This window comes from Pan paniscus, chromosome 1, assembly GCF_029289425.2.
Source record: "Pan paniscus chromosome 1, NHGRI_mPanPan1-v2.0_pri, whole genome shotgun sequence".
In the NCBI taxonomy this organism is placed as follows: Eukaryota; Metazoa; Chordata; class Mammalia; order Primates; family Hominidae; genus Pan; species Pan paniscus.
The window spans coordinates 193723802-193748786 of NC_073249.2; the positions used below are offsets into that span (position 1 = coordinate 193723802).

Here is a 24985-nt window from a genome sequence, read left to right on the forward strand (position 1 = left end):
GTTAAATAAAATAAAACAAAATAAAATAGCCATTAAACCCAAAAAAAGTAGAAATCAAAGTACATTTAACAATAGTCATCTCTGAATGGTGGGATTAGTGAATCATTTTATTTTACTATTTGTGTTAAATTTTTTCTAATAAACATTCTATTTCTATAAGACTATATATATATATGTAATAAAGATAATCTATAACAGCAGAGCACAAAAGAAAGTAACAGATTTCCTTCCTATTAATTACAGCAAACTTAGTTAAAACAAAATAGTGTGTCAAAACTTCTATGAAAGAATAACAAAGAATTACAAAACTAAAACAATAAACCAATAGAGTGAAAAAATATTTGTATCAAACATCATATTAAATACATGCACACATGCATATGCAAGCTCATTTCTATGTGCAAGAAAAAACTTCAAGACCTCCCAAATTAAGTGAACAGAGGATATAAAAAGACATTGACATCAAAATAAATAAAACAATAAACAAAAACAAAATGGTTTATCCTTGTCAAAGACATAGAAATGAAAGAAACAATGGCCGGGTACAGTGGCTCATGCCTGTAATCAAAGCACTTTGGGAGGCTGAGGCGGGCGGATCACTTGAGGTCAGGAGTTCAAGACCAACCTGACCAACATGGTGAAATGCCGTCTCTACTAAAAATACAGAAATTAGCCAGGCATAGTGACGGGCGCCTGTAATCCCAGCTACTCGGGAAGCTGAGGCAGCAGAATCACTTGAACCCGGGAGGCAGAGGTTGCAGTGAGCCAAGACTGTAGCACTGCACTCCAGCCTGGGTGACAGAGTGAGACTCCATCTCAAAAAAAAAAAAAGATCTATTTAATTCCAACATATACTGAACCTACCGTATGCCAAGTTCTGTACTAGGGAAACAGATATGAACAGATGTGAGACCCTCAAGGGTCTCACAGTTTATTGAATGATTGATTCATCCATTCACAATTCATTCAACAGATATTTAGTGAGCACCTACTATATGCAAGGCACTGTGTCTGGTGCTGGGAACTCAGAGGAAACTAACTGGACAACGTGGCTGCCCTCATAGAGCCTACCTGCTAATGGAGAAGACAGACTATAGGCAAGTAAACAAAAACAAGATAATTAACAGATTACGATGGGTTGTGAAGAAAATAAGCAGGGTATCAAAATTATCTGACTAGGGGAGGTGAGCCTACTTTAGAGAGGGCAGTCAGGAAAGGCCTCCCTGACGAGGTGACATCTGAGCTGAGACATAAGAAAGAGAATACAGCAGCTGTCTCAGGGGTGAGTGGAAGAGCATTCTGGGCGAGCGAATGCAAAGGCCCTGAGAGTAGAAACAACTTAGGTGTTACAAAAACAGAAAGGAGAGGAATGGGACTGGAGCAGGTAAGTGGAGCTGAAAACAGGGACAGGAGTGAGGGCAGAGGTGCCTGGGAAGATGGCAGGAGCCTTGCTCATTGTGGTAAGGAGTCTAGGTTTTATTCTGAGAGCAATGGGAAGCCACAGATGGTGTTAAGCAGAGGAGGGGCATAATCTTTGGGATTTTAAAAGATCATTCTGTCTGCAGCATGGAAAATGGGTGGTAAGCAGGTAGTAGTATGGGGGTGGAAAACCAGTTAATGGCTACTGCAGTAGCTCAAGCAGGAGGCAATGGTGGCTTGCATTAGGGTGGCGACAGAGGAAGAATTCACTGAAACCAAAATGTATTTTGGAACTGCACTCAAGAATTGCAGGTGGACTGCATGTGGAAGGAGAGGGAAAGCAAAAATCAAGAACAATGCCAACTTCAGCAGTTGGCTAGTGGCAGTGCTATTTACTGAGAGAAGTTTGGGGTTGGAAATCAAGAGTTCAGTTCTGAACAAGTTAAACTTGAGATGTCTGTGAAATCCCAGTAGGAATCTCAAGCGGGTAGTTGGATGTGCAAGTCTGGAGCTCAGGGGTGTGATCCAGGATAGAGATAGAAATTTGGGAGTGATGATAGTATGGAAGATACTAAGAGCCTCAGTCTGGAAGCATTTACCTAGGAAGCGCATATAGACAGAGAAGATCAAGGACTGAGGCCCGAGACAGTCAACACTTAAAGGGTGAGCAGGAGAAGTGCCAAGGAGACAAGGTGAGAACAGCAGAAGAGTAGCCAAGGCCCAGGATGTTGCCACAGAAGCCAGGAGAGGTGAGCATGAAAACAGAGGAGGACCAGCTGCTGGGACAGGAGAGCCATATGGAAGAGCTAGCAGTGTGGAAGTGACTTTCAAGAGCATCTTCCGTGGCATCATGGAACAGGTACCTGACTGGAGAGGTTGGAAGGGCTAAGGGAGCTGAGTGAGCAGGGGCAGTGGGTACAGACCACTCGGTGGAGAAATTCAGACATGAAGGGGAACACCAACTTACAAAGTCCCTGGAAGAAGTTCCGGGAAACACATTTGGCCAGTAAATATACAAAGAGACATCCAGCTTTGCTAGTGATGAGGGAAATGCAAATCAAGACACAATGAGATATCATTTTACATCCATTCCACTGGGAAAATGTTTTCAGTCTGGCAATACTCCATGCTGGAGAAAATGCAGAGCCACCGAGTCTCTTACACACTGCTGGTGGGATTGTCAGTACAACACTTCAGAAAATTGTTTGGCATTTTCTCATGAAGCCAAACATTCACATGTCCTATACCCAGCCATTCCACTCCTTGCTCACTCATCAGAGAGAGGGAAACAAGAATTCACAGCAGCAGTATTCACAGTAGCAAAAACCCAAAGACAGTCCAAATGCCTTGAGAGGAGAATGGACAAATAAACTGCAGCATACTCACCAGAAGAGCGCTACACGGCAATGAAATGAATGGACTCTAGAGACATGTAGCAGGGTGGGTGGTTCTTAGACTGTGATATGAGGGAGAAAAAGCCCAAACAGGTTACATGCATCAAAATACCTTTTTATAAAGCAAAAAAACAAATATAATAAATTATAAATACACTCGAGGAATAGATTTAGATGTGATAAACCTATACTGAAAAAGAAAGCCAGAGAATGATAATGCTTGAGTCAAGATAGTGACGACTTTGCATGGAAGGCAATGTAGGTTAAATAATAAGGATGCTTATTACTCTAAAAGGAAAACAAAGACAAGATCTCCCATGGAGTATTTTTATTCCAAAGCTGATTGAGATGCTATTCAAACCTCTAAATCTACCTAATTTCAAAAAAAAAAAAAAAAAAATACCAGGCAGAGAAACATGTTCAAAAGCACCAAAGGGAAATTCAGGAAATTCACCAATCAGGAAAATCAAGAATGCAGGAAACTCCACAGGAAAAACAACTCAGTTTAAAATTACCAAAGAAAACAAACAAACAAACAAACAAAACAGACTTAAAAAGAGGGTGGGGGCCAGGCACAGTGGTTCATGCCTGTAATCCCAGCACTTTGGGAGGCTGAGGCTGGACAATCGCTTGGGGCTGGGAGTTCTCAACCCGCCTAGACAACACAGGGAGATTGCATCTCTACAAAAAAGAAAAAGAAGAAAAGAGTATGGGGAAACCAATGGGTTAAGAGAGAGACATGGTGCCGGGCCCAGTGGCTCACACCTGTAATCCCAGCACTTTGGGAGGCCGAGCCAGATGGATCACTTGAGGTCAGGAGTTCGAGACCAGCCTGGCCAGCATGGCAAAACCTCATCTCTACTAAAAATACAAAAATTAGCCAGGCATGGTGGCACACACCTGTAATCCCAGCTACTCGGGAGGCTGAGGCAGGAGAGAAGCTTGAACCTAGGAGGCAGAGGTTGCAGTGAGTCGAGATCGCGCCACTGAACTCTAGCCTAGGCGACAGAGTGAGACTCTGTCTCAAAAAAAAAAGAGAGAGAGAGAGATGGCAACCAAATGCACCATGCAGACCTTCTTTGCCTCCTGATTTCAGCAAGTTAATATAAAAACCATTATGAGACAGTTGGGGATAGCTCAACACCGATGATGGGGGATACTATGGAATTATTCATTTTTTAATTTGATAATGGAATTGTGATTTTTTAAGTTCCTTATTTTTTAGAAACATGTACAGTACTAAAATATGTTTTAAAAGCTCCAATAATATTTGTTCTGTACTTTTCTCATACATGGTTGTAGCTTGTATACTAATCACACACACACACACACACACACACGTGTTTCTATCCAACAGGACTGTACTTCCAAAGCACAGACAATTCCTCTGCAGACCTCAGCACGGTGCTTTGAGTATTGAGAGTACTGCTTTGAGAGTACTGAATTATTTGCTGAATTTATAAAAATAAAAACCAAAAAGAAACACACAAAAAAGGGCCAAGCATGGTGCAATAAGAAGTATATCTTGAGCCAAGGATTATGTTTCATACAACTTTTTTTCTTTTCTTTCTTTTTTTTTTTTTTGAGACAGAGTCTTACTCTGTCGCCCAGGCTGGAGTGCAATGGCACAGTCTCGGATCACTGCAACCTCCGCCTCCCAGGCTCAGGTTACTCTCCTGCCTTAGCCTCCCAAGTAGCTGCGATCACAGGCATGTGCCATCATGCCCGGCTAATTTTTGGATTTTTAGTAGAGACAGGGTTTCACCATGTTGGCTAGACTGGTCTCGAACTCCTGACTTCAGGTATCCAACCGCCTCTGCCTCCCAAAGTGCTGAGATTACAGGCTTGAGCCACCACGCCTGGCCTCATACAACTTTTTATACCCAGGTCTAAACACAAAGTCCCTGGGAAGGAAGAGCAGGTATGCAAAGAAAGATGCCAAAACTAATACTTGTAAGGGGACCTTCTTTGGGAAAGAAGGTACGGATACCCCCAGCCAGGCTGAATCCCTCTGACACACACTCCCAGCACCACAGGAGTTAACTTATTATGTGTATTGTCATCTATGCAATGTCTTATTCCACCGCCAGGCTGTGGGCCCCACTCTGGAGGCGCTCACGTGGCCAAACTTGAAAAGCAGTTAAGAGCCTAAAGGAAGAAACCGCAGCATCGTCCAGGGGAGGAACAGCACAGACCACAAAGAGAGTCAAACATCCCAGTGCCCAAGTCAGGAATGCCAACTAGAGATCAGCCAAAGCAAAGATCCCGGTGGGGGGCGTGGCAGTGGGCTGGGACCATCATCTCCTCTTCTGAGGAGCCAATGAAGGGAGTGGAGTGGGTGAGAGCCAGCATGCAACAGGAAGACGAGTACTGGAGAGGCAGAGTAACGGGGACTCAGCAGCTGCCCGCTCTGTAACCTGGCTGGCCTGGTCCCTTCTCAGTGCAGTAGGATGTGGGCTACCACAAGAATGCAGGCAATGCTAGTGCGTCAGAGTAGAGAGCTCAGCATTCCTCAGCACCTTGGGGAGGCCTACTCTGACCAGCAGATGTAACCACATTTAACCATGGAGTGAGGCTCCATCAAGCACATCTGGGGTGCCTGGGTACCTGGAGGAAGGAGGGAGGGAGAGAGGGGTTCCCTAGGCCAGCACAGGGATAAGGGGCAGGAAGAGCCACAAAGTGGAGTTGATTTTCAAGACCCCTCTGACTGACTTTTGAAAAACTGGATAGGTTGGGAAGGGAAGGAAAAACATAATGAGTGCTAGTTAGGCACTTCAAGGCATGCAAGGAAAGTTTCTTTCCAGGAAGAGGGGCTGCACAAAGGTCAAGAGATGGGAAGAGGCCAGGCGTGGTGGCTCGTGCCTGTAATCCCAGCACTTTGGGAGGCCAAAGTGGGTGGATGATTTGAGGTCAAGAGTTAGAGACCAGCCTGGACAACATGGTTGAAACCCCGCCTCTACTAAAAATACAAAAATTAGCCAGGCATGGTGGCGGGTGCCTATAGTCCCACCTACTCGGGAGGCTGAGGCAGGAGAATCACTTGAACTCAGGAGGTGGAGGTTGCAGTGAGCCGAGATCACACCACTGCACTCCAGCCTGGTTGATGGAGTAAGACTCCATCTCAAAAAAAAAAGAGAGAGAGAGATAGGAAGACACAATGGAGAGGGGAAGATAAAATGATGTCTGGTTTTCTTTATCCTCTCAAAGATGCCCATTAAAATTGCTGGAGGCCCTGGGCTGGGTTCCACAGGCCAGGAGGAATGTTTTATGTATTCCTGTTCCCCTGTTATTACAGAAAAACCCACTGTATATGAACTGTTTCTACTTCCAGGAATTTACCACAGAGCTGAAACCTCAACATATATTCACAGTGCTCAAAAAGAGGAAACCAAATAGCCAACCACTAGAGTTAGATTGGTTAAAATACAAAAGCATGTTGTCAAAGATCAGTTAATGGCATGGAAAGAGCTACACCCCATATAAATGGAAAAAGCAGGTTACAAAACAATATGATTCCAATGTTATGAAAAAAGTATAAGGCATTTTTTAAAATATGTAATGCTCAAAGAGTGTGGCAGGATTATGGGTGATAACCTTCATCATCCTTGTTGTCTATTATCGACAATAAATATGTTTGACTTTTTAAAAATTAGATAAAAACACAACAAATGTTATTGAAATACACACACACAACTGAAAACAGGCCCACGTGGGGTAAGCTCACCTTCTGCAGGATGGGGGTAGGGCAGATGTTGTCAAACAGGACTGAGTTGAAGATCCCATACACGCCCTCATCAAGGTGGTACACGATGGTCTTGGAGGTGGAACCATTTTCCTCTGCAGGAGGGGAGGTTTCAGAGGCAGCACAAGTAGCAATGTGAGGGGGTGGTAGTGGGGCTGACACAACAGTGGGCTCAGTAAGGAAGCAAAATGGCTGCCCATTCCTCAACCATGAGGCAAGGCCTACAACAAAAGCCATCAGCAGCCATCCTTCCAATGACATGGGTTCACTGCCGTGTTGGGAACACTCACCCCTGCAGCCAAGCAACCTGCCCAGGATGCACTCCCCTGCTTGCATCTGAGCCCCTAGGTGCCCCAGCAAAGGCAGAAGAGCAGCCCACCCAAACTCAAGACCCCAAAAGGTTAAGCCACTTGCTCAGAGGCACATGATAGGGCAGTGGATCAGCCAGAATGAGAAGCCAGGTCTCTTGATTGGATCAGACAGGACAATCCCCCAGGTCTATAAAGGAAGCCAGAAGAATGCCACACACGAACACAGGACATTCTACCTGGAGCCCACCACCCTTCACATGAATTCTCTCCGGGGAAAAGCACACAGTCCTGAGGCTCCCCTGCATGAGGGTCCCAGAGCAGAGGGCAAGCCTCAAGATCAGAGTCCCTGACACCTGTCACTCACAGGCTGCTATCCCTGACCTATCTGGAAGGGGAGGGAAGAGCACTGATGTTGGTGATGTGGGCCCAGAAGCTCTGAGTCAGCCTAACCTGAACTTGAATCCCCACACTGCCCCTTATCAGCCATGTGACCTTGGGCTAATGACTCAGCCTCCCCCTGCCTATGTTGTCATCTGTAAAGTGGACTCAAACAAATGTAAGCTGTCATTAATTATTTTCATTATATTATGAGAAGCAGTAGGGTGAGTAGGAGCCTGTATTTTGGAGAGGAGACAGACATGGGGTCAAATGCAGGCTCTTACTAGCTATTAAGCAGTTCACTTGTATTCTCTTTGGCTCTCAGTTTCCTCATCTGTAAAATGGGGTCAACAGAGTATCTATTCTCTCTAAGGTTGTTTCGCTCTCAATCTTCACAAAATATGAACACGCCTAGGAAAAAAGATGCTAAATAAATGTCTTGGGGTGGGGCGACTTGATTGAAAGTTTCCCTAAAGCAAGAACCCATTCATTCTCCAGATTCCCCCATCCTCTGCCACTGGGTCTAAAACCAGATCCTGCTCAGCCAACCACTATCTGCAGCTTCAGGGGAGAACAGGGCTCCACTGCCCACCTGGCACCTACCCTCCCTGCCAGGCTGGTCTAGCAGAACCTCCTTCTTGGCAATGATGCTGACTGCCACAGTGAAGGCCGAGGTCACGTAGTAGCGCCCCAGCTCAGCAAAGATGTCCACGCCACAGCCCTCTGGGAAGTACAGGTCCAAGGCTGAGTTGATCACGGAAGCAATCTGGTAGGAGGAGAATGGGGAGACAATTATGTGTTTGAAATGTGGGCTTTATGCTGAAGACTTGCTACAGCTCCAAGTCTATTTCTTGAAAGCTGCTTTGATTTCCGGAAGAAGGATTTGGCAGCTGCTAAGGCCCCAGCTGATAACTGTGGACAGCTGGCCAAGAAGGTAGGAGGGGGACAGAGCTGGGTAGAGAGCCTCGTGCTTGTGTAAATCACCCTCCTCCATGGCCCCACAATGGGAAGGAGTCCTCTTCATATCACACTTGGTACTCAGATTCCAGAAGCCCTGATGTGGATCTTTCTTTCATAAATAACCAGTTTGTTAAATACAGTTGACCCTTAAACAACACAGGTTTGAACCGTGTGGGTCCACTTATGCATGGGTTTTCTTCTGCCTCTGCCACCCTGAGACAGCAAGACCAAGCCCTCCTCTTCCTGCTCCTCCTCCACAGCTTTCTCAACTTGAAGACAATGAGGACAAAGACCTTTATGATGATCCACTTCCACTTAATGAATAGTAAATACATTTTCCCTTCCTTATAATTTTCTTAATAATATTTTATTTCTGGCCAGGCATGGTGGCTCATGCCTGTAATCCCAGAACTTTGGGAGGCTGAAGTGGGCAGATCACTTGAGGTCAGGAATTCGAGACCAGCCTGGCCAACATGGTGAAACCCCGTCTCTACTAAAAATACAAAAAATAGCTGAGCATGGTGGCTTGCACCTGTAATCCTAGCTACTTGGGAGGCTGAGACACGAGAATCTCTTGAACCCGGGAGACGGAGGTTGCAGTGAGCCAAGATTGTGCCACTGCACTCACGCCTGGGTGATAGAGTGAGACTCTGTCTCAAAAAAAAAATTATTTCCTCTAGCTTACTTTATTGTAAGAATACAGTATATAATACATATCACACATAAAATATCTGTTAATCGGCTGTTTATGTTATCAGCAAGGCTTCTTGTCAACAGTAGGCTATAGTAGCTAAGTTTTAGGGGAATCAAAAGTTATATGCAGATTTTTTAGTGTGTAGGGGGTCGGTGCTCCTAAGCTCTGCGTTGTTCAAAGGTCAACTGTAATATACTTGATTACAGAAAATTCAGAAAATACAGAAAAGGAAAAAGAAGATAAAAGTCACTCCAAAGTCTATCGCCTAGATGAATCTAATTATTGTTAACTTTTTGGAGTAGTGTCTTTAATTATTTTTTATACAAACGCTATTTTTTATTATAACCATGGTAGGTCTCTGTATATGCTTTTGGAACCTGTTTTACTTAATAGACTGTGAACGACCTCCCCACATTAAGGAAGTGTTTTCATCAAAAGGATGTACCATAATTTAACAAATCCTGAGTATTAGATGGACCAGGGAAGTCCACTGGACTTCTGTTAGGAACAAAGCTAGAACAGTCATCTTTGAGGCAAATTCTTTGAGACTATCCCAAATCATTTCTGTAAGGTCAATTCCTACATGTCGGTATTCCCGAAGGAGGCGCCTTCCAAGAAGAGGCGACCTCTAGTGGTTGGAGTGGGAACTGCTAGGACACATTTTTCTTAACTTCACCTCACAGTGGGTAAGGAAAAGGGAATAGAGGAAGAGAATGGACAGGGAGCAGACCAAAGGTTGGTTTTCGTTTCCCTGCCTTCCCACCCGATATCTCATCAGCCCACCTTAGGGTGAAGAGGCCTATCCCGCCCCTTAAAGAGCCTTACGACTTATGTAAATGTGTCCTGGTTATGCCTCCAATTGGCTGAAGTGCATGGCAGGCAGAACCAGGTTCTGCTTTGGGCTCAGGAAGTAATGTAACCTCTGTGAGCCTTGGCTTGCTCAGCTGTAGCACAGGGTTAATAAGCAGTGAGATCACCCAGGTAAGCAACAAGCACTGCATGCAGTGCATAGGACCCACGCACCACCCACCCTCCGATCATCTAATCCCTCCCTATCCTCCCCGCCATAGAGCCTAGCACGACACTCCCAGCTCCAGGGTTACCTCTTCAAATCTCACTTTGGCCCCTTCTGTGCCAGGGAAGCCACCACCAAGGTCCAGAACGTGCATCTTGTGACCCAGCTCGGTGCCCATTTCAAACACGAGCCGGGCATCTGCGATGGACTGAGCATAGGCCTGAGGGTCAGGACAGCCACTGCCAATGTGAAAACTGGGAAGAGAGGAAGAGCCTCGGCTGACATGCAGGGCTCCAAGTGCCACCACCTGAGCCCCAGCCAAGAATGACATTGGGCAGGCACATGAGACACTGTGCCCATTTTACAGATGCAGTGACCAAGGGCCTGAAATGTTCAATGGGTTGCCAAGGGCCATATGGCAAGGGAGAAGTGGACAGGAGGCTTGATCCAAGGGCTCCTGGCACTTGGTGCTCCTCCCATCCCTCCTTCTGGGATGAGAGCCAGGACCCCCAAGTCAACCAGATCTGGCTGTGCCTCCCAGTCAGCAGGGTGGCCTTGGCAGCTTACTCAGCTTTGTTTTAGTTTCCCCACCTATAATGCGGGGACAAGACCCACACCACACAAGGCTGAGAGAATGTGCATGAAGCACTTAGCACAGCACCTGGCACACCTAAGTACAGAATAAATGAAGCCCTATATTAGGTAGTTCATTGTTCATTAGGTAGTTCATTATTACTCCTTCCATATCCCTGTAAGACAAGAGGCACACAGCTGGGTGCAGTGGCTCACACCTGTAATCCCAGCACTTTGGAAGGCCAAGGCAAAAGGATTGCTTGAGCCCAAGACTTTGAGACCAGCTTGAGCAATAAAGTGAGACCCCATCTCTACAACAAATAAAAATTAGTCAGGTGTGGTAATGCACACCTGTGGTCACAGCTACTTGGGAGGCTGAGGCGGGAGAGAGAATTGCTTGAGCCTGGGAGCTCAAGGCTGCAGAAAGCCATGATCATGCCACTGCACTCCAGCCTAGGTGACAGAGTGAGACCCTATCTCAAAAAAAAAGAAAGAAAGAAAGAAAGAAAAGAGGCCCCTCAAGAGTGTAGCTGCAAAACCTTTGTCCTACAGGCTGGTAAGACTCCCTCAAAGCCAGGTCTCTGGATGGAACTTCCTGGGACAAGACCTTCTGGGGACCCTGGGACTGGGGAAGGGACCCTTCTAAACTTCCTTTTCAAACAGAGGAAATTCTCAAATGGCAGAATTCCAGGCCCAGGGACAGGCCCTACTCAGAGGCCCTGGGGAAGGTCTCATATAGAATTAATTCCTGGGAAAGAGGCAGGGAGCCTGGTGTGGGAGGGGATGGCAGGGGTTCCCAGTGCTCACCTCACACCCACCACCTCCGCATGGTTCTTCTTCGCATTTTCAAGCAGGTGTCTGCAGGATTTCAGTGACACTCCAAACTTTAGGCTCAGGCAGCTCAGGGAGTGGGAGTCATCAGTAGCAATGCACAGAACCATCCTGATGAGACACGCAGTGCCCCTCTGCTGGACAAACCCTGTCGCCCCACCCCAGCCACATCTCTCAATCAAGGGCTGTGAGCTACATGGCTCAGAGCCACCCAACCCCACAGGCTCCCTGACCCCTCCCTCTCCCTACACAGCCAATCAACCTTCAAGTCCTGTCCAATCCATTCTCTAAATGTCCCTGACCCATTCCTGCAGCCCCTGCGCCCTGGTCCAGACCTCACCAACTCTCCTGGGGCAGCTCCAGTCCCTCCAAATCAGTCTCCACACCAGTTAGAGCTTTCAAACTTGTCGTGTATGAGAGGAATCATTTTTAAACAAAGCCTTAAGGAGAACCCATTAATACGATGGAAGCTGCTTTGGATGGACTAGAGTGGCCCATCACCTGGCCACCCCCTTCACTCCAAGGCCCCTCCTGGGAAGTCCAAGGGTGTCCAGTAATCATGTAAAAGGCACAGCCAGAGCAAAATGTCCAGCCCTGACCCCTTCGAAAGTCCATTTGCATCGGCTCCCCGCCCCCGACCAGGATCTCCTTCACCCCCTACACATAGCATGCGGCAGCCACACTAAGTTTCTGCTTACGCTTGAATGTCCCATGCTGTTTCCAACCTCAATGCATTTGCTTACGCAGTTCACTATTTATGCCCCCTCCAAATTCTATTCATTCCTCAAGGCCTGCTTCAAATGCCACTTCCTCCGTGGAGCCTTCCTGACCACTCCCTCGACTCTCTCAAGCCTGTGACTTTGGCCTCCATAACACATGGGTCTCACTCTGCCTAGGGCTTTAACCAGTTATTTCTGCCTTTGTTCTAGCTAGACCTTAGCATCCTGGGTTCAGTCCAGGAGTACCTGCCCCAACCTCCTGCAACTGTGGCTGGGTCCAGGACAGGGTGACCTGCCCCAGCTCCACCCCCTCACCCCACCCCCCCCTTCACTCTGAAGCCCAGCCTTCCCACAGCCCAGTCTCCCCTCAGCCCAGCCTCCCCACAGCCCAGCCTCCCCACAGCCCAGGCTCCCCACAGCCCAGCCTCCCCATGAGTGGTTCTCAGCTTACTTGGCACTGGGGTGGCTCTTTACCACCTTTGCCAGCTCCATCTCATTGTCAAAGCTCAGCAGCTGGATCCCATGCTTGGCAGCATATTTGATCTGTGCAATTTGCTTACAGGGGTTGGCGCAGATGATCTTACTGGCAGGGATTCCAATATGCTGGACCAACTCCATCTCTGCCTATGGGGCCCCAAAGGTGGTTGTAAGGAGGCACCAGGGCCGCTAGCCCATGGAGCCCAAGGAAGCACAGATGAGGGCAAAGTCATAGCTATGCATAGGGAGGCCCATAACAGTGGGCCTTGCTCTAAGACAACAGATACATAGAAATCAGGACTTACATGGATTCACCATTCTTTGATAAGCAGGGCTGCCATGTACAGCCATGCGGGTGGTACACTGAACAATCCTGGGGGTGGGGAGTTCCCATTCAGAATGAATACAGAGTAGATTTGTATATTTATTAAAACTTCCTGGCAGTAAAGCATCTCATTCTAAGAAAATCAGTATATTTATTATAACAATTAAGTGTCTTAAGGAAAGGGTACATTTTCTAATTTACACAAAGGCATTATATGGACTCATGGTAGCCCTGACAACAGGCTTCTGACACATTTTCCTGGCAAATTTAAATGTTTAAATATTACTTGGAAAACAGTATGGAGGTTCCTCAAAAAAAACTGAAAATAGGACAGGGCGCAGTGGCTCACGCCTGTAACCCCAACACTTTGGGAGGCTGAGGTGGGCAGATCACTTGAGGCCAGGAGCTTGAGACCAGCCTGGGAAACATGGCAAAACCCCATCTCTACTAAAAATACAAAAATTAGCCAGGCTTGGTAGTACATGCCTGTAGTTCCAGCTACTCAGGAGGCTGAGGCAGGAGAATCACTTGAACCCAGGAGGCGGAGGCTGGAGTGAGCCGAGATCACATCACTGCACTCTAGCCTGGGTGACAGAGCCAGACTCCATCTCAAAAAATAGAACTACCAACTACCATATGATCCAGCAATCCAATACTGGGTATACATCCAAAGGAAAGGAAGTCAATATGTAAAAGAGATATCTGCACTCCCATGTTCAGTGCAGCATTATCCACAATCGCCAAGATACGCAAGCCACCTAAGTGTCCATCACAGATGAACAGATAAAGAAAGTGTGGTCCACATACACAATGGAATATTATTCAACCTTAAAAATGCAGGAAATCCTGTCATTTGCAGCAACATGGATGAGCCTGAAGGACATCATGTTAAGTGAAATAAGCCAGGCACAGAAAGACAAACATGCATGATCTCACTTATATGTGGAATCTAAAAATGTCAAACTCAGAGAAGCAGCATAGAATGGTGGTTGCCAAGGGCTCGGGTCAATGGCGAGGGGGCAGTGGGAAGAAGTTGGTCAAAGGATACAAAGTTTTAGTCAGGAGAATTAAGTTCAAGAGATCTAATGTACATTGTGGTGACTATAGTTAATAACAATATATGGTACACTTGGAAATTGCTAAAGAATAGACCTTAGGGGTTCTCACCACAAAAAAAGGTAAGTATGTGAGTTAATGCCTAATTAGCTTGTTAACCATTCCACAACGTATACATATATCAAAACATCATGTTGTACACCATAAATATATACAATTTTTATTTGTCAGCTTAATAAATAACAAAAGTACTGCTGGTGTATTAGAAAGTCCACCAGACCAAGGGTCTTTTGGACAGAGATCACCCCACTCCAAAGGCCTACTCTGTGCACGGCCCTGCGCTGGGTGTGCAGGGTGTGCGGGCTCAGCCCTGCTCCTCTTGGGGCCTCCTCTTCATCCCCTTTACTCTAGAACCTGTGGGCACCTGATTGCTGCATTAATGATACGAACAAATGATGATGATGATGATGACGACAGCAACTGTGTTCATTCAGCACCTGCCACAAGCAGGCCCTGAATTAGATGGTTTACATCGGGTGTTAGCATACTTTTTCTATAAAGAACCAGAATAAATATTTTAGGTTTTGCGAGCCACACAGTCTCTGTCACAACTTCTCAACTGCCTTTGTAGCACCAGAACAGCCACAGCCAAAGCATAATTGAATGAATGTGGCTGTGAGTCAATAAAACTTCATAAAATTAGGTGGTGGGCTGGATTTGGCCTTCCGTCCGTAGTTTGCCAACCCCTACTTTGGATTCACCCTTTTATTCAGTCCTTGCCAATAACCCATCCAGATGGGTATTAGCTCCAATCTACAGAGAAGGAAACTGATGCTCAGAAGGGCTACACAGAAAATAGGTGGCAGAACGAACTTTCGAACTCAAGTCTGACTCTCCACGAATAAACAAGAGACGAGAGAGCCAGTTTTGAAACATGGTGAGAGGCATAAGAGTCATTTTTAGCCATCCTGATTTTGTAATAAGAGTCTAATTTTAATTTAGCAACTTTTCAGCACTAGATATTTATAAGCATTATTTCATTTAATCCCAGTGACTATGCTATGAAATATTTACTGGCTACATTTTATGGAGGACAAAATTGAGTTCAGTGAGGTCCACCTGTCTGTGGTGACACAGCCAACCAGTAGCAGAATGGGACACAAAGGTCAAGCTCCAGAGCTGGGCTTGCTGCCACCACAGCTTGCTTCCCAGGGGCAGATGCGACCTACCCTGAATCTGAGTGGATGTGGACCTGTGTTTTTGTTCCCTGCCTCACCACGTGAGGTGAGAGGAAGAAGCAGTGTTAACACTTTAGCACTTTGGGGACCTGTGATTGAGCTTTGATTATAATTTTTTTTTAAATATATATATTTTTTAAATAGAGACAGGGTCTCACTACATTGCCCAGGCTGGTTTCGAACTCCTGGGCTCAAGCAGTCCTCCTGCCTTGGCCTCCCAGAGTGCTGGGATTACAGCTGTGAGCCAAGGCACTCAGCCTAATTATAAATATTTAAATAAGTGTTGTCATTCATTGAAGGCATATCCTATGCCAGTCACTGCATTAAGTATTTTATATACATTCTCATTTAACCTTACTAATAATCTTATAAGGTGGGGAACAGAGGCTCAGGGATGCTAAGTGATTTGTCCAAAATCACACAGCTTCTAAGTGGCACAGATGGGATTCTAACTGTCAGAACTTAGCACACCAGCTCTTAACCTCACTGCTGTAATGGGGAATGCAACCTCAATGCTGCACTGACGGGTATTTTTGAGCATCTATTGAGTTGCCAGGCTCTGTGATAGGTGTTAATAAAACAAGTGGTGACTAAAGCACATAGGGTCTCTGAGACCATGGAGCTTTCAGGTTGGTGGGAAAGATAGGCAGGGCAGTCCCAAATGAGCGCTGAATAATGATGGAATTACAAGTGGTTAAGAGCTGGGAAGAAAAAGTACGTGCTGCAAGAGACCTGGGTGTGAGGGGCAAAGGACAACCTCAGGGTTAGATATTTAAACTGAGCCCTGCAGGAGGCCTCAGCCAGGCCAAGAGGGAAGGAAAGAATCTAAGAATATTTCCAGTAGAGGAAGTGGTCTGTGCAGAGATTCTGAGGCAAGCAGTGCTGAGCACTTCAGCCTGATCAAGGAACAGAGAATGCTGGAGTGGCTCAAGAAGAGCAAGTTAGTGCAGTGAGGACGATGAGGTCAGAGGGAGAGGGGCAGAACTGCCAAGGAAACATGTTTTACCCTGCATGTGATGGGAAAGAGTCTAAAGGGTTAGGAAGGGAAACGACGTGGTCAGATTTGCATTTTAAATATAAGGTCTACATGCCTATCTGGCTACCTGAGGGAGGGCCCAAGGGGATTCTGGGGGAATAGACTGTGATAGTCAGTGGCTATCACCATCGCCCTGGGGGAGATGACAGAGCCAGCTCCAGAAAAGTGGGGAGATGTGTTCTGGAGGTGGGACTGGCAAGCTGGGTGATAGATTGCATGTGGTGATGAGGAGGAGGACGTCAGAGGGAACTCCCACACCCAGCAGACTGAGGGGGCCCTTCATGACGGGGAAGGGGGACATCAGGAGCACATTTGAACATGCCGGGTTCCAGGCATCTCCTCGTATCAAGTCAACTGGATATATAGGTCTGAGCTGGAGATTAAAATGTGGGAAGCAGTGGCATATTGATGGTATTTAAAGCCATGGGAGGAGATAACCCTTCTTCTGAGAAGAAGGAGGGTTTACAAGACAGGGAGGCCTAGGAATTCAGAAGAATGCTACCATTTAGAGAGTGGCAGAAGATGGGGAGAGATGGCACCCGGGACCTGCAGAGGTGAGGATGGAGAACGTTTCCAAGGGATGGAGAACAATATGCAGATTAGAAAGCTATTCCTGTAAATGCAAATCTCGTCTCACAGCGAGACGTGTGTCTGGACAGGAAGGAGCTGTCTCAGCTGTAAGAAGTGCCTGATGAGGTGGGGTCGAAGCAGTGTTCTCTTTCATCTTATACACTTCTGAAGCCTTTAAAAGTAGGACCATATGTTACTGTTGAGTCTTTTTTTTTTAAAGAATGCATTGCCGGTCGGGCATGGTGGCTCATGCCTGTAGTCCCAGCACTTTGGGAGGCCAAGGCAGGTGAATCATGAGGTCAGGAGTTCAAGACCAGCCTGGCCAACATGGTAAAACCCTGTCTCTACTAAAGAAACAAAAAATTAGCCGGGCATGGTGGTAGGCACCTGTAATCCCAGCTGCTCAGGAGGCTGAGGCAGGAGAATCGCTTGAACCTGGGAGGCAGAGGTTGCAGTGAACTGAGATCATGCCACTGCACTCCACCCTGGGCAACAGAGCAAGACTCTGTCTCAAAAAATATATATATATATGGCTGGGCGCAGTGGCTCATGCCTGTAATCCCAGCACTTTGGGAGGCCGAGGCGGGTGGATCACCTGAGGTCGGGAGTTCGAGACCAGCCTGACCAACATGGAGAAACCCCATCTCTACTAAAAATACAAAATTAGCCGGGCATCGTGGCGCATGCCTGTAATCCCAGCTACTCGGAAGGCTGAGGCAGGAGAATCACTTGAACCCGGGAGGTGGAGGTTGCGGTAAGCCGAGACTGCGCCACTGCACTCCAGCCTGGGCAACAAGAGCAAAACTCCATCTCAAAAAAAAAAAAAAACTATATATCCACCAAAACCATCCTGGTGATTATCTATGGAGACATAAAGCTGATGTCCTAGTTTCTTTTGGGGTGAATGAATCAATGTGTTATTTGCATGTATTATTAGTTCACAATCCATGTTTAAAGTAAAGTGCTCACTGGATGTTGGTAAGTGCTCACTCGGGATGTTGGTAAGAGAAAATTCTTTGGAGTAGTGAAAGTGGAGGCTGGGAAGCAATGGCTTAAGGAAGGAGTACTGAAGGAAAGAAAAAATGGGGGCGGACAGGCGAGTGCAGACAACTTGGTTGAGTTTGGTCACAAAAAGAGGGCAAGGGATTGGGCTGGAAGAGGGATTCCTCTTCCAGGGATTGCTGGTGTCCAGCAAAGGCTTTTTAAGATGGGAGGATGCTGAGGGAGACAGAGGGCAAGCGATTGGGACAGGAGAGATGACACAGTGGTCCTCGGGCAGGTGGCTGGGTAGACCAGAGTCCCCGAGCAAGCTGTGGCCCTGGCCCCTGTCCAACGCATGTCTGTCTTCACATCCAGCCCTAGCTCACGCCAGGCCCTTGGTCAGCGTCCACTAAGGCACAACGCCGTCAAGCATGGCCACCCACTACAGACGACCAGAAGAGGGCAGCCTTTGCCTTCCAAGAAAAGCAGTAAGTCGGGGAGCCACCTCTCCAGAAGTGCACCAAAGGGTTTGCATGATCCCATCACAGGGAGGGGGCTTAAGTCTCTCCTCGCCCCTGCAGTTGGCTGAGGGCATCCATCACTGGCTGAATCCCAGCTCAGCCATCCTCTCCCTAGCCACCTTGGAAAAAACAGAGTCCAAGGCAACTCAGCAGGACTCAAGCTGCCACCACCCTGATGCGGAACCTCCATCTCTCATTTCCTTATACGTTAAATGTGTCCTCACCAGGCTACGGTCAGAATCCCCATTTTAAAAAATAATAATTATCTCACAGGGCTGTTGTGAGAATAAAATGAGATCAGATACAGAAAACACTTGGCAAAGTGCCTGACACAACAGACACACTCAGCAAAGGGCAGATGCTTCTCCAGTCCCCGCTGTCATCAAGGTCTCTCTCAGCCTTAACACCTCACTCTGCCCTTTCTTCTAGAGAACCAAGCGCCTCCCCCTGGGGTTCCTGAAGCAGAAAACTCTAGGCAGTGGGGTTTGGTCCTGTTCTTCACCCTAGACCTCGGGGACTGAAAGGATCCTGCTCCTTCTCATCCCACGTGGAGGCCCAGGGCACCGCAGGAAGAAGTGGGAAACGAGGACGTCCTGGCTCTGCTACCCACAGATGGCTGACCCCATGGTTTCCTCAACTGTAGAACGGCAGTCTCTCCTGCTGTGTGCCTCACAGAGCTTCGTGGAAGACATGCACAAAACGAGGTGTGCAAAGCATGAACTAGCCCAAAGATAAGAGGAAGCACCTCATCTACCATGAAAGGCATTAACATTCGGTCCCTGCTACAGGTTAACCTGCTCGTTCTGACCATCCCAGCCAAGTGCACACCTCTCCCCAACCTGGAGTCGCTCCAGCCCTGTCATCCTGCCCAGGACTCCAGGAGTCCTTTCTAGAACTCTCCTCACAACATCCAGCCATATTACGCAACCATTACTAACCACCAAGAAAATAGTGCTAATGACAATATCACAAAGCAGTGCCCACTGGACTTGCTCCCACCTCAGGGCCTTTGCACCTGCTGTTCCTGCTGCCTGAAATGCCCTTTCCCTGGTTATCTACCTGGCTTGATCCCTTGGCTCTTTTGGGTCTGTATTCAAATCTCAGTGAACCATTCCCTGGCCAAACTATCTAAAAGTACAATCCTCTCTCCCAACATTCCTTACTTCCCTTTCCTGCTTTCTCTCTACAGCATTTTCCACCTAAAATACTAAATATTTTCATTATTTCATCTGTTTTTTTGTGTGTGTAAACAAGCTCCATGAAGGAAGGGCTTTTGTTGTTTTATTTTGTTCACTGCCAAACCCCACCTAGAATAACGCTTGGCCTCAGAAGAGATGCCCAATTAATATTTGCTGAATCAATAAATGAGATACTTTCAGCTCTACTTAGTTGCAACTTTATAGCTTAAATGCTTTTATCTAGCAAGGACAGAATAGAAATAAATAAACTAAGCATTCAACTCAAGGACAGCAGTCTATCAATTCTGTATTGCTAGCCCTGCCTAGCACAGTGACTACACACTGTAGGAGTTCAGTAGATACTGAATGACAGTAGATAAGTAAAGTTAATCTAAAGTGGCTATGCGCGGTGGCTCACGCCTGTAAACCCAGCACTTTAGGAGGCTGAGGCGGGTGGATCACCTGAGTTCAGGAGTTTGAGATCAGCCTGGCCAACATGCTGAAATCCTGTCTCTACTGAAAACACCAAAAAATTAGCCAGGTACGGTGGTGTGCACCTGTAATCCCATCTACTCGGGAGGCTGAGGGCAGGAGAATCACTTGAACCCGGGAGGTGAAGGTTGCAGTGAGCCAAGATGGCACCACTGCACTCCAGCCTGGGTGACAGAGCAAGACACCATCTCAAAAAATGAAAAAAATAAATCTAAAGAGAGCAGGAGGGAATGAAGACAACAGCAGAAATCAAATTAGAAAGACAGAATTGGTGGCAACAACAAAACTACAAGGACTAGTTAAGAAAATGCACCGCCACACATTATTATGATTATAAAAGGAAAAAGAAAAGAAACCAACAATATGGAGACGCTTTTGTTTTAATTAGAAGAACACCATGTATAGCTCTGTGCCAAACAAATTTGCAAATCTCCATTAAAAAGATGAGCTTTCTACCAGGGACAAAGAAGATTCCAATCTGGAACTTCAAGGCTGACAAATTCCATGCTCGTTTCTCCCTCCCTCATCCCTTGAGACCCCTCCTGAGTGGGTGGTCTTCCCAGAGGGCAAGGACCAAATACAGGTACCTCTTGCTCCCCAGAGCCCACCTGGACTAGCCTGGCCATGTGTGTGTTCAGTGGGCATGGAGGGTCAGTGCACCGTGGGGGCAGGGCTCACCTTGTTGGCACAGCTAAAGCCCAGCCCCAGCTGGGCCAGAACCTTCAGCACACCTGGGCTGCTGTTGCACTTGACAGTGTAAAAGGGCTGGACTCGTGGCAGGCACTTCAGAAAGCAAAAGTGCTTCCTCACTATGGCACCCAGGTCAGCCACGAAGAAGGCAGCTACCTCATCCTGAATGACAAGAAGTAGATGAATGTGAGACCCCATCCAGCTCGCACCCTGTGCATGCCATCCGTGATCCTTCCAAGTACCTGACCCAGGTTCAGTACTGGCCACAGAGCTACCCTGCTGCTAAGTTTTCTGGGCCTCCCCAAGCCTACAGGGCAGAAGGCAAACTCCTCAGCCTGGCATTCAAGGCTCTGATCTAGCCCCAATCCCTCCCCTCAATGCGGCTAAAACTCCAGCTGTAGGCTGGATCATTTTCCCACCTTCAAACCTTTGTTCCCACCATGTCCTGCAGAATACCCTCCCCACTCCTGTGTCTGGCAAAATCCTTAAAGTTTCACTCAAATGCCACCTTCCCCAAACCAATAAGGCAACTCTGCTTTTAAATGCTCCCACTGCATTTGCATATGCTTCCAAGGTATCAGAACTGCATATGCATCTGTCCATTCTAGAAAAGGGTAAACTCCCTAAAGGCAGAAGCTATGACCTACAGCTCACTGCCTTCCAAACACAGGTGCTCAATGAAGCCTTAAGCTAGTCCCACTGACACTGCAACCTATCCCTATGGACAACTGTTCATTGTAGATGTGCTAAAGGCCAAACATGTATGAGGCTGTGGGTGAGACCACATTACTTAAATGTGGAAGGGACCCTTCCAGAGTTGCTTCCCTGGGACTCAGTTTCCCTTTCATGCAACACTTTTTTACTCATGCCCACTTGGTGCCAAACGTTATGCTAAGGGACAGAGATGACCAAACAGTACTGTTGTTCTGAAGGAGCTTGGGTCTGGAAGAAAAGGAACCCCTTAAGTACTTACAAGTCCATTCAGCAGATGTTAGATGGCAGTTTCTACAAGGTGCAATGCGGGGGCATGGAGAAAGAAAATACAAAATCTGCCTGGGGCGATCAGGAAAGGCAACACTGATGAGAAGCAAGGAATGACTAGAAAGGGGTAAAGAGGGGAGAGGCTGAGAGAAGGATGCTGCAGGCAGAAGGAACAGCCTGGGCAAAGGCATGGTAATAGGGCACACGGCATCATTGGGAAATGCAAATTGAGTCATTCAGCTCCGAAGGAGCATAATATATACTGTGGGGAAAGCTGGGAATGGGGCTATGGAGGCAGGGAAGCTCTGACTTGATCCTGTAGGCAGTGGAGAATTGCCAAATTCAGATTTTGAACAGGACTATGATACCTTTGGAGGGGGTGGCATGAGACCGGGAGATCAGGGGGCCTTTGGAGAGAGGAAGACTGAACTAGAAAGCGAGGTTCCACATAAGCACACTGGAGGCTTATTTAAGAAGGCAGAATTCACAGAGCTTGGTAATGCCTAGATGTGGGCGGTGAGGGAGAGGGGGCAGCAGGAAAGGAATCCCCCGTTTCTGACCTTGGAGGGCTGGGTAAAAAGGCAACATAGGAGGGGCAGGTTTGGGGGCAAGGACCAAGAATTGGGGATAAATTGAGCCCCTCTCTTGAAATAGCAAGGATTGCATACCAAATAAGCGAAAGGATAAGATGAGGGCCCTAGGGACCCTTCCTGAGGAGGCAGCTGATCTGTACAGGGGACCGGGGACCCACCCCCATTCCCAGCCCCTCACCGTGGTGGCCTGTGAGGCCCCCAGAGTGAGTTCCTTCAGCAGGTCTCGGGTACTGAAGCCCTCCTCCACCATCACAAAGTCCGATTCACTCAGGTAGCCAGCCATGCCTTGCAGGAGGAGCTGACGGGCTGGATGGAGCCGCTGCTGCAGCCGCCGCCTTAGAAAGTATGCAACACACTGCGGGGCGGGGGGAGATGAAGGGAACCGCTGGGGGGCCGGCTCTGCTGCCCCACTCGCCTCCCGAGGCCAGGGATCCCAATCCCGTCACAACCCGCCCCCAGCACAAGCCCGGGGTTCACTGGGCAAGGGTGGAGAAAGTCAAGAATCCCGGATTTCAGACGGAGACAAGGCACCGTATGCCCAAATGTCACTGCCTCTCCGAGTCAGTTGCTCCCTCTGTAAAATGGATGAATTGTTTTGGAGAGCCTTCCCAGTTCTGAAATTCTGGATTTCAGGAAAGAGTGAGAGAGAGATGGAACAGAAAATCTGAGAAACTTGGGTGGGGAACTTTCCAGGGCGCCCCCAGTCTTGACCACGCCCACCTAGAGGGTAGCCAGTGGCCACACCAAGGCGTCTCAGCCTAAGAGCAAGAGCTTAAGTTCGAGTCCGCTCTCTACTGCTTGACCTCGGGTACCCTCTGACCCTTTCGGAGCCGCAGTTTCCCCAATTGTAAATGGGGGCTAGACTGATCCTGAGATGCTAGAATTCTAGGCGTGCCTGGGGACGCCACGCGGTGGCTGGGGGCCGCAAGCTCCTGGGAGAGAACGGAAGGCCGAGGTTTTTTCTGTCCGAGTGACTCCTACAAAGTGCAGGGCTGAGGTCCCCCCAACCCCCAGGGCCCCTTACCAAACTCCGTCCTCCTTCGCGGGGGCCAGAGCCAGGCGCGCTGCTAGGGGGGGTCGCCGGTGACCTCGAAACTTGTGCAACACCCCGAGGAGGAGTGGCAGTTGCGGAGCCGAGGCCCCTGCTGACAGGAGGCAGAAGGGGCAGGGGGGCAGGTCAGCACCAGGGCGGAGGGCGTCCGCTCCCCGAGGCTCCCCAGGCCACTATCCGCACTCGCCTTAAAACGCATTTACACGGCTTCGGCCCATAGGTCTCCCCAGCGAATGAATCGGATCCTCGGCGCCTCCGCTCTCTCGCTCCCCCGGGCTCGGGTCCCGCGGCCTGCGCCCCGCCAGCCCAGCAGCCACCGACCCCACGCCCCGCCTTCCGCCCGCCGCTGGCTTATATAACCCCGCCCAGGCCCCGCCCATAGTGCGGAGGCCCTGCCTCCGCTTGGCCGTAGCCCTGGCAACCGGGTGCCGCCATCCCATTGGTCGATTCCGACATAAAGTACTCAGCTCTGCTCGCCCTTACCGCAGTCTTCTCCCCCGGAGGCTTGGCGGTGGCTACCTCACGCTGGAAATCAGAACTACAGGGCCGCCGCCACGCGGGTGAGACACTTAGACCCTGCATCTTAGTCTTAGAGAGTGGGCAGGACCAGGAAGCCTTTTCTGCCTCTGCCTCAACTTACTTCGTGGTCCAGCTCTTGTCTGCGTCAGGAACTGCTCACTCATCTCTCGAAACCCAGTTCCAATGACATGTCCTTGTATTACTTTTGTAATAAAATTCTTTTTACTTAATTGCCTCTTCCAGGCATCTTCCCCGACTCCAACTCAAAACGCATCTAAAATGTCTTCAGAGAACCTTTTTGTGACTTTCCCAGTTCAGGGCAATCCCTCCCTTTATCCCATCCTCTGAACCCGGCAAACTCTTACTCATCTCTCAGTAGAAATGTGTCTCCTTCTCCAAGAAGCTTTCCCGGACTTCCTCAACTCAAAGCATTTCTTCTATACCGAAAGCTGCTGCTCACCCATCAAAGTCCTGTATAATGTCACCTCTGTTGAACCTTCCATGACTTGCCTCCCCCCAAGGAACACAGCATTTAGTCTGTCTGGACCCCTCACTCATTTGGTTCTTGTTACCCATAGCGTGAGATTCCTGTTGTTATTTTACACTTCTTGTTTGGTTACACTTTGCATCTAGTTTGTGATTTCCCAAGGGCAAGGACTGAATACCCTGCTCAAGAGCCTGGTGCCTGGCATAGACAAGAATGCTGAGGAAGATTCAATAGCTGTGTTACTCAAAAGCTGATTCAAAAGTTCATCTGGAAAAGTAAGTGTACAAGAACAGTCAAGACACTCTTTTTGCCCAGGCTGGAGTGCAATGGCACGATCTCAGCTCACTGCAACCTCTGCCTCCTGGGTTCAAGCGATTCTCCTGCCTCAGCCTCCCAAGTAACTGGGATTATAGGCGCATGCCACCACGCACAGCTAATTTTGTATTTTCAGTAGAGATGGGGTTTCACCATATTGGCCAGGGTGGTCTTGAACTCCTGACCTCCAGTAATCTACCCGCCTCGGCCTCCCAAAGTGCTGGGATTATAGGCGTGAGCCACCGTGCCCGGCCAAAACTACAGTCTTTAAAACAGTATGGTGCTGGAGCAGGAAGAGACAGTGGTAAAACAGAACAGAGTCTACAACAGTCCCATATACATTGGAGATTGGTACACAATGGAGGCAGCATTTCAAATCAATGAAGCCAAAGGGCTTTTGGTCTACCATATGTCTTCATGTCTCCTGCTAGGCTGTGGG

General features: G+C 48.0%; 1 protein-coding gene across 16 annotated transcripts in view; it reads right to left on the reverse strand.

Moving 5' to 3' along the window:
• Positions 1–23593, reverse strand: part of AZIN2 (antizyme inhibitor 2) — a 39451-nt gene extending 15858 nt beyond the window's left edge. Inside the window, exons 1-10 of one of the 16 annotated variants that reach the window (NM_001293718.1) lie at positions 23413–23593; positions 23199–23319; positions 22895–23106; positions 22353–22529; positions 20589–20762; positions 12488–12660; positions 11294–11428; positions 10002–10167; positions 7848–8010; positions 6538–6650 (exon numbers count right to left, since the gene is read on the reverse strand). In NM_001293718.1, the coding sequence (NP_001280647.1) occupies positions 6538–6650; positions 7848–8010; positions 10002–10167; positions 11294–11428; positions 12488–12660; positions 20589–20762; positions 22353–22457 (1029 nt within the window). In that variant the 5' untranslated portion in view covers positions 22458–22529; positions 22895–23106; positions 23199–23319; positions 23413–23593. Of the gene's footprint in view, positions 1–2805; positions 2876–6537; positions 6651–7847; positions 8011–10001; positions 10168–11293; positions 11466–12487; positions 12661–20588; positions 20763–21573; positions 21699–22352; positions 22530–22894; positions 23107–23198; positions 23325–23412 lie in introns of those variants that run through there. The other 15 variants (XM_063604251.1, XM_034947488.2, XM_008964970.4 and 12 more) reach the window with 15 other exon arrangements.
• Between the last annotated feature and the right edge of the window lie 1392 nt (positions 23594–24985).